The 9332-nt window shown below is 36.4% G+C and overlaps 1 protein-coding gene across 1 annotated transcript; it reads right to left on the bottom strand.

Moving 5' to 3' along the window:
- Positions 1-1162: 1162 nt before the first annotated feature.
- LOC107087094 (tumor necrosis factor alpha-induced protein 2-like) lies at positions 1163-9332 on the bottom strand. The gene is made up of 12 exons (XM_015378464.1): positions 9201-9332; positions 8625-8849; positions 7847-8492; positions 7124-7235; positions 6849-6971; positions 4618-4712; positions 4450-4542; positions 4221-4347; positions 4013-4135; positions 3777-3932; positions 2116-2237; positions 1163-1582 (listed from the first exon to the last, which is right to left on the bottom strand). The coding sequence occupies exons 2-12, from the start codon at positions 8836-8838 to the stop codon at positions 1432-1434; spliced, it is 1962 nt and encodes a 653-aa protein (XP_015233950.1). The 5' UTR covers positions 8839-8849; positions 9201-9332; the 3' UTR covers positions 1163-1431.

Raw genomic sequence — 9332 nt, 5'->3', positions numbered from 1 at the left:
TTCTAAATGTATGCTTTTTATCTAAATTATCAAACCATATAATCTTTAATACCATTTTTTATTTCAATAATTTTTCTTACTGTAAAATTTTAACACATTGAATAAATTGGAAATGGCCTGATAAACCCTCTTAGATTGATAGTATTAGCATTTCTCAAGTTTATTGCTGTTTGCTCCCATTCTGTTAAAAACATGTATATTGTGTGAATTATATGAAATTCTTCATTTTAACACTGCATTTTGATGATTTAATTTTAAATGTCACATAGCTATACTATATGGAATAGAAATTGGGAAACCATTTGCAATTTCAGTTAAACTGTACGAAGATTATTAAGGATTTACTATAACCATTCTCATAGAACTACATAGCAAGGAAATGTGATATAATGTGAACTGCTCCTAACTCTCACCTAAGAAAATAATGAGCTCTAGCAGACATAATAATTACAATAATAATTAAACCTAAATGTTGACCAATGGTTCTAGGAAAGCACTGGGGAATTTCCAGCATTACCGAACCAGTAAATCAGGTTACTGGCAGCATGTTTCCTTTAGATCGTTAATGAGTTTATCCTCCTCTTTCCTTTATCCTTCATAAATAGCTTGTAAGCTTCCCTAGACACTGTGCAAACACTATTTCACCACAACACCCTCTGTAGTCACATCCTCCCTGGATCCTCAGGAAAAGGTTCTGTTTATCTGACAGCGTAATTAATCTGGAAACTCCTTACAGAGATAAGGGGGCATTGCGATTGTTTCCATTGGATAAATTATGCCAAAGAATTGCTGAAAAGACCTGCTTGTAGCACAACCTGTGGAAGTGTAGCAAGACGTAAAAGATTAATTGCCTAATGTTTCCTCAAGTATTGTGAGCTACAGCCTTGGGAAACCCGGAGGTTTCTAAAAACGGGAAAAGTGTGACACATTTGGAAAGAAATATAAATATGTCTGATTGCTCTGCTGCCTTAAACAGCCTCTGATTACTTATGTCCATACAAACAGAAATAGAAAATAAATATCTATTCGCAAGAATCAATACGATTTTTCAATGATTTTTTGTGATCAAAACACAACTTTGCCCAAAAATAAATCTAATTTAATTGCAAAAAATAAACCACTTCACCCTGATTTAATATAAAATTATTTATTTATGTACAAGACAAACATATACAGAATATTTGGCCTTTCTGTAATCAGATGCTATTATATTTATACTGCAAAGAACCCCATGACATCTCTTAAAAAAATAAAATAGCCGATACACTGAAAGTTTTAACAGAATGTTTTCTTTCAGTGTGCATATTGCCAACTGTGTGATTTGCTTCTACATGGTTTAAACAAAAGCACTGAAAAGATAATTGAGTATGAACTTATAAATAACAATCCACAAAGCACTTCTCAATCAACATTTAAATAACTAATACCAGCTTATTTCACTACTACTTTGGAGAAAAAATACAGACGCTCGACTCCTTCGTTGGATCCGTCCCGAGCGTCTGAAAGAGTGGCCTTCACCCTGTGTCTGTCTTCCCTAGAGACGTTTGTCTTGAGTTTGAGCAAAGCCGAGACGTGTCTTTCACTGCAGAGGAATAAAGTGTGAGAAATAGCTCTGAGTACTTCAAATATACAAAGATCTATATATAGATATATATAAAAAAAGAAATCCATAATGTTTTTCTTTCAGAAACTTCTCTCCTCCTTAAAATAACCTGACAGTTGCTTTTCATTCCATTTAATGATATGAGATAACCATTATCATTCTTTCTTATTCATGGAAAAAACATTCAACCTGCAAACAACATCTATACTAGCAATTACTGATGTTGCAGCAAACAGGAAAGGAGAAAGAGACACTTTCAAAGTCTGTCAAAGCTCTTTTCCTGCTCCTCGAAATAGGCTTGTTTATCCTCAAAGTTCTTCTGTATAAACACTGCTTTATCATTATCCTATTATTAACCTAGAGATTTATTTTTTTTTTATCTTTTCTGGTTTTCTTATCCTGTTTGGATAAACCACAAAAAAAAAAAAAAAAATCCTCAACAAAATCATGTGGTTATAGTAGACCATATGCACATTTTATAACAGTAATTGTAGACAAAGAACAAAGCTCACCTGAGGTCAGGATAAGCATGTCCCATTGAAACTATTTGGATTTGCAAAGCAGGGATATCTTGGAGCTTAAGCACTTCTGCAATGTTGGTCAGGATTTCCTTTAACCAGTCCTTCTTGGACCCCTGTAAAGACAGAACACATATATTTTTGCAATGCATTTGAGGATATTATCTGAAATGTATGCAGTCTGCAAAAGCTAGTTTTATTACATAAGTTTCGTTTTCGTCCATTTTCACATTTTTACCTTTGTGTGAATCTACAAGTTAAACTTGCTGGTCTTTACTGCCATTAACCTGAATTGAGAAATGATTCTGTTTTTGTTCATTCAGTGTATAGTAAAAACTAAAGTATTATGTTTATACAAAAATGTTATGGTTCTAAGGACAGCTATTTGGAAAGTTGTCAAGTTGATTATTCATTATGGCCGTAGATATTTGCCTCTTTAGATTGCAATTAAAAAAAAGTCTTTTAACTTTTTTTTTTAATATAGTTTTTATTTATTTTGATGGTGACAATTCCAGAGATCAGAATCCTCTGATGATTATATAGCAACATGTGTGATATCTGAGTGTTAAAACTTTGCTGGTTGTGACTTTAAATATTTACAAATTAATAAAAGTTATCTGTGTTGTCAGCATAAAATGCTAATGTGCTACATTCAATGAGAACACACACAAAAAAAACAGAAAACCATAAAAAAAAAAAAAACCTGGTGCAAATTTCTTACAATAGGAGTATTTGCCCTTGATATTGGCAGGTAAAACAGAAGATCCTCCAAAAATAATGATTATGTTTGACTTAAAATAAAGTATTTGGATATTATGAACTTAAGATAAGAAAATTGAGTTGTCATGTCATAATATGAATGTAAATGATCTTATTCCACTTGCAAATTGTCCAACTTATCTGCTCAAAACAGTGGAAAATATGCTTATTTCAACAAAAAATTAACTGAAGTATGTTTCTTTTTTTTATAGTCAAAAATTGGTGCTGATATTTGCTCAAGTGCACTTCAAACCTCTCTTTTTGTAGAAGTGAATGGTAAATGGCTGTACTTATATAGCGTCTTTATAAGCCAGCGTAGTCTAAAGCCCTTAACATGAGATTTCGTCATTTACCCATTTACAGAAAGTGGCCAGCTGCATTTTAGCCACAGCTAGCCTAGGAAACACTAACATTTGTGGGGGTTGATATACACAGGCACCATGGCGCCCCCTGACCATCACTAAGCAATGTGAGATGTCTCGCTCAAGGACACACCAGCCGACACAGATGGAGCTGGTCAGAGTTGGTGCAGCTTCCCCAAAGATAGTAAGAAGTTGCTTTTCTTTACTTTATGTTTGTTCCTCCTGCTCCTCTCGCTGATATTTTATATATAACTAAGTTAATCGGGTAAGGGTGTAAACTCTGTTTAACTGGGGGCATAGAAACAAGAGAACAGCAATCTTTTTTGTAATCTAATTTTTCACCTTTGCTTTATTTTTAGGCAGTGTAAATTACTTTCTGATAATATGCAGAAACAATCTAATTTCAGTAAAGAAAAAAATCATTTCTTCCAGGCTTTTTTCTTCTTCCTCTGAGGTTTAGTTTAGCATCCTAGTTTGATGCTGATGCTCATCCATATGCTTTAATGGCAATGCTCAAATAACACTAACTCTCACCAGTTTGTTGAAGAGGTCGTGCAAACTCTCTGCATTCTTTGTCACAGTGATAAAGGCCTTCTGCTGATGTCCTCTGTCCTTCAGTTTGACTTCTCCTCTTAGGAGCCTCATCACATATTCTCGGGTCACTTCCTCATGAAACCTGCTAATCACCTCCTAAAAAAGTCGAGTCTTCACATCAGCTACCATACAACAAATTAGTCCTTGTTTATGCTTTGTGTTTGGTCTCTCTTTACCTGGTGACAAGACTGAGTCATACCCTCAAGGTCCTGGAGTTCATGTTCCATGTCGTTCAGTAGCTTCTCAAACAGAGTTGTTTTTTTCAGCCAGTCATTGGTTCCCAGCTTCTGGTACTGTGGCTGGTGGGTATATTCAGATGGATTTTAATACTTACAGAGACTTACAAATGAAAAAGACATATCCGTGTTTATATCAATAACATACCTTCAGGTTCTTGTGCACAGAGCTTAAAAGAAAGGTGTGGCCAGATTGTTTCATGTCTGTCAGAACAGCCAAACAGTTTTTCTGCACTTTGTCTGGAAACAAATGTCCTTTCCTCTGGAGAATATCTCTGTGGAAAACAAACAAAAAGAAATATATAGCTAAGTAATCTGCTGCTGTGATCCTTTAACAAACATTAGATCTCTTTTTTTTTGGTGGATTTGATACATACTTGAACTGTTCGACACAACCCAGGATAGCTTTGACGTATGCCTTGCTGTATAATTTGTTTTGTTTGATGATGTCTTCTTGGAAAGCTTTAAACCTGGAGGTGTTTGTTTGGATTAGTTCGTTTGGCATATTTGAAATTAAATTAGGGACAGTAGAACAAATGTTTTACCTCTGCAACAGATCTGGGAGTTGACATGTTATCTTCTGGGCCTGTCGTTGGCTTCCTGTGACTGTTTCTGCTGCCTTAACCATACCATTGATGAACTAAAAACAGATGGAGGACATTTATCAGTGACACTAACCAAGCACCCCAAGTATTTCCCACAGCAGTGCATCCGTTCTTAAGGGCAAATAAACAAAAGTCGTTGGTGCTTTGCTCAGTCATAAAGCTGCAGATCTAGCATTCTGAGAATGGATACTGTTATATTCAGACCGGGGCTTAATGGAAATAATATTGACATTTATCTACAAAATATCCCCATTTGGCACTCAAATGTTTCTGCCTCTGCCTTCACAGAAGATCAACAAAATATTTCCGCAGCTTTATCTAAGATCTAACGCTCTTTCTGAATTCAGTGGTTGCAATTTTAAAGACAAATTGGAACATTTAAAAAAAGGACATCTTTAAAATTTGTTTGGTTTTAGCTGTAATCTTCACTCTTCTGGTTGCAGAAAAGTCCTGTTACTTTTTAGGGAATTTTTGGACCCTGTAAAAACTCCCAACCCCCACTGTGATTGATCTCAGATCATAGAGTCTTCCTGGACCGAAGGTTACTTTAAAACAACAGATGTTAGGTTGCTTTTAAAGGACAGATTCCTTGATCCTATGACTGTTAATCTGGAGGCTCCTTGACTAGATAATTGATGTCCAAACTACGGGCGCTATGGGAAAACACTATGTCCAATGCTGACCCAGTTGCATTTCTGTAGCAGAACTAGCCCTTGAGTGATAAATAGAGCTAAAAGCAGAGGGCAGGTTGTTTTTGAAAAATAATAAAACCTCTTTTTTTTTGAATTTTGGACAAGTCTGTGCCTTGTTTGAAATAATACACTCCTCTGTTTAACTACAGTTTGTCTGTTAGAGTCTGTGAGTGTTCACTGGGGCATGTCTGGCAGCTTGAAGATAATTAATTCAAACCAAGTCGGACATACAAAGGGAAATTTGTTGATTATGCAACAGTGTGATTCAGTGAATGTGCATGAAAGAATCTAGGTGGCTACTTTTGGGTTGTCTCATTTTCCCAGCTGTATCTTATTGGTGTAGTTACAATCAAAAACTACAATTTACAAAACAGTAACTTAGTTGGAGAAGAAGGATTATATTGTTTATGTTGTGAAGACAAGGCACGAAAGTTGCTTTTAAAGCAGAAGTCCAGTCATATTCAGAATTCAAACTTCTGAAAGTACTATAAATATAAAATTATTACATACTGTTCAATACATGATAAGGGTTTTTAATTAAGAGTAATTACATTTGAATGTGCTTTACTGGAGACATCCATGTTTGTCAAAGAACACTACTGCCACCTACTGGTTTGTAACGTTACAGTGCGGTATTGGCTGTTGAGCAAGTCCCAATGCTGTATCTGGTGTTTGTCACAATGCGCTATCATCCAAATCATCTTGAAAACATTCTTCTTTAAAATGTTGGCTACATATTATGTGATTCTGGCCAGAAGTTCCATGGCAAATCCTTCATCTTCAAGTTGGCAATCAAACGATGAAACTGTGGCAGCGGATCGCAAATCTTTTACCCGCTGCATTGCAACTTCCAACTGCCATGCATGTGGGCATTGTCACTTTAACTATAGCTCTCGTGTATTTCAATGGTGAAGTCCTCTCGAAATCTAAAATAATTGTTGTTGATTGCAGGTGTGTATATTAGATTTTGCTTGTAAAGCTGGAAGAGTGGCGCTTGGCTTACCGCACCGTGCTGCTGGAAGATGTCAGGAGTGAGGTGTTACTATATTTGGGCAAAAATGGCCTCTCCCAGACTCAGTGATTGCAAGAAAAATTATTATTGTAAAGCTAAATTCATTAAATCACCACAAACTCATTAATTTTAGGTAAACACAACGATCCATTACTTATTCCTAGCTGACCTGATTTTACCTTTAATAAGTAAAAGTTTTCCATCCTCTTCTTCATCAGTTAATATTTCTCTCAGACGTTTGGTCATTATATGTTCTGTTTTACTTGAGCTTATGAGAAACTGATTAACTACAGCAAACTACTGCACTTCAAAGAAGTTTGCAGCTCAGCAGAGAGCATGAGCAAACCTTTTTTTGCAAGTGGGCCATAATCAATATGAAGGTCATATTTTAATGATTAAATTATTTAATGTCATGTGTGTAGGATATGCAAACGTAAACATGCTTCATGTTTGTTTAGTTTATATACCTGAATGATGTCATAGGCCAGAGGACTGGTGAAGCTGCCATCCTCCATTGCCGGCTGCTCTCCTTCAATCCATTTTCTCTTTTCCTCCTCCAGAACTCGGTCCATACAAGTTGACAGCTCACTCTGAATAATCACAAACATGTGGTATGTTTAAAACATATACGTAGATCATCAAGTCTAACTAACCTTCTTTTTAGTTGGAAATGGGTGATGTTTAACTCTGATTATATAATTGAAACATGATGAGGTGATGACAACCTGCACTATAAAGTCACCTGTTGTGTCGCTAGGTACTGCTTTTCAAGGTTATCCAGGAATTCGTCAGGTAACAGTTTTCCCAGAGCTGTTGTGTCAATTTCATTGGCAAGTTCTGGATTTTTGAGGATTCTGAAACAATGAGGAAATAAAACAAAATAGATGTAATACCATAAAAAAATCCTCTGTTGCTCAAGTCGACTGACCCAAGTTTCACTGAGCAGAACTTTAAATACAAAATTTCTACCGTTTTGTTAACCTGAGTTTCAGAAACAAGGACAAACATCAACTTACTGACCTAAACTTGTTCAGCAATACAACACTGCACAGATTTGATTCAACCAAATCTGTGAATTCAATATCAGACTCTCCTACTCAACAGCAGAGGGACACTAATGTCTGATTTGGCCTGGGTGTTTTATGATGTTTATACGTAAAAATTAAGGATTTCAAAGGTTCTGTTAAATTTGGTCTATATAACATTTTCACCTGATAAAATTTAAAGAAAAACAATTTTTCAAATTAATCCTATTTTTTAAAAAGGTTTATGCTTAGGGATTACAAAGGTGAAATATAGGGTCAAGCGCCCACAAGAAAGGGAAGCATCCAAATATCATCTAAGGATGCTGACTGAGAATGTTGGCCATAACAATCATCATGCAATTGAGAGGGACTGAAGCATCATACATTCAAAGAAGTAAAAGAATGAGGTGTTTGAAAGGGAAATAAAGCTCATGCCTTACCCTGGATAATACTCATTGACCCAACGCAGGATGAAGGTACAGTCTTTGTCATCCAGAACATAGTCCACAATCTTTCTGAGTCTGGCACTCAGGCTTTGGTGATATAGCCTTGCATAAAACTGACAGATATTTGCATCAAGTGGGTAGCAGCTCTTTAGCACATTGACCACAATCAGCAGGTCCTCCTTTAACTGTCTCCCCATACCATGGATGTCCAACTGGATAGACGACTGTCCAGTTAGGTCTGCAATGGGTACTGAGGGGTTGTCCATGCGGTCCTCGACTAAACTATGAAGAGTTGAATCATGGAGAGTCTTCCAATTGCTTAGTGTTCCTCTCCTCTCCTGTTTCCTAAGCAGATCCTGTTCTTCTTCTTGATAAATCGCCTTCACAGCAGATGTTAAAACCATCGTTAGAGCAGAGACTGCAGCCTTGTCTTGGACCTGTTCAAAACTTAGAGACAGACTCCGCTGTATAGTGCGCAGTAATTTTTTTTCCAGAACTTTACGATCTGCAGTAATCTTTTCCATCTGTTGTGCTTCTTCCTCTGGTTTCTTCCCAAGGAGCTGATTCTCTCTGTCTATCAGCACAAGGCTGGCCTCAAATAAGTACTCTGCATCATAAAGTTGCTCAAAAGTTTGAATTGCTAAAAAAGGACAAAAAAATATAAATTAATTTGGTGTCTTTTTAGATGATAAGAAGCAGGATAGATATAGACAAAGATTTTACTGGCTTATGATTAGTATTCATGTCTGCAGCATGCATGTTTATCTCTTACCAGTTGAAGAATCTGTAACAAATAATGACTGGGGTTCATCCATCAGTGGGGAAGTGTTGATGCCTTCCTGAGGGTTGGAGGGTCTTTTTATCTTCTGGAATTTCCCCCTTATCCATACTCCCATAGATCTTCCTGTTTTATTCATGACATTGCTCATCTTTGACCGTTCTGAGTCTGATCCAACTCCCATTTCAATGTCAGTTGGGATCCTCATAAAAAAAAAACCCTGTAACATCGAAAGGGCCAGAATGGTTTTCAATTTAAACGGAATGTGTGTCATTAGTCCTACATTTTTCTTGTTAACAACTATTACACATGAATAGGCATACTTCAGTTGGTGTTTTGTACTTTTAGAAGTTGAAGGATTTTAGTAAATCCCATTTAATTAATACACAGGAACACTTTCATAAACATCAGTAAGAGCACATATTAAAACGGATACACACAAATCTTTAGGAAACAGTCTTGCAGTTAAATAGCCGATTTACTCATTAAAGAAAGGTAGGAGTCATGGAGACCTTCCAGGTAGCCAGATATGCAGATAGTTATGATGATGTATATCATTGTTCTACTCACCCTGATCCTGCAGTTGCTGCTGTGACACTAGCAGTCCTGCTGGAGAGTTTTTAGCTTGCTAAACTCCTCCCTCTTATGTGCTGTGGAAAGTCCAAACCACCCCCTTCTCCCCCACAAAGAGGCAAAGCCCAG

This window comes from Cyprinodon variegatus, unplaced genomic scaffold (genome assembly GCF_000732505.1).
Source record: "Cyprinodon variegatus isolate N-32 unplaced genomic scaffold, C_variegatus-1.0 Scaffold173, whole genome shotgun sequence".
NCBI classification, from domain to species: Eukaryota; Metazoa; Chordata; class Actinopteri; order Cyprinodontiformes; family Cyprinodontidae; genus Cyprinodon; species Cyprinodon variegatus.
Note: the sequence above shows the minus strand (reverse complement) of the source record. Positions and strands in the feature narration are given on the sequence as shown.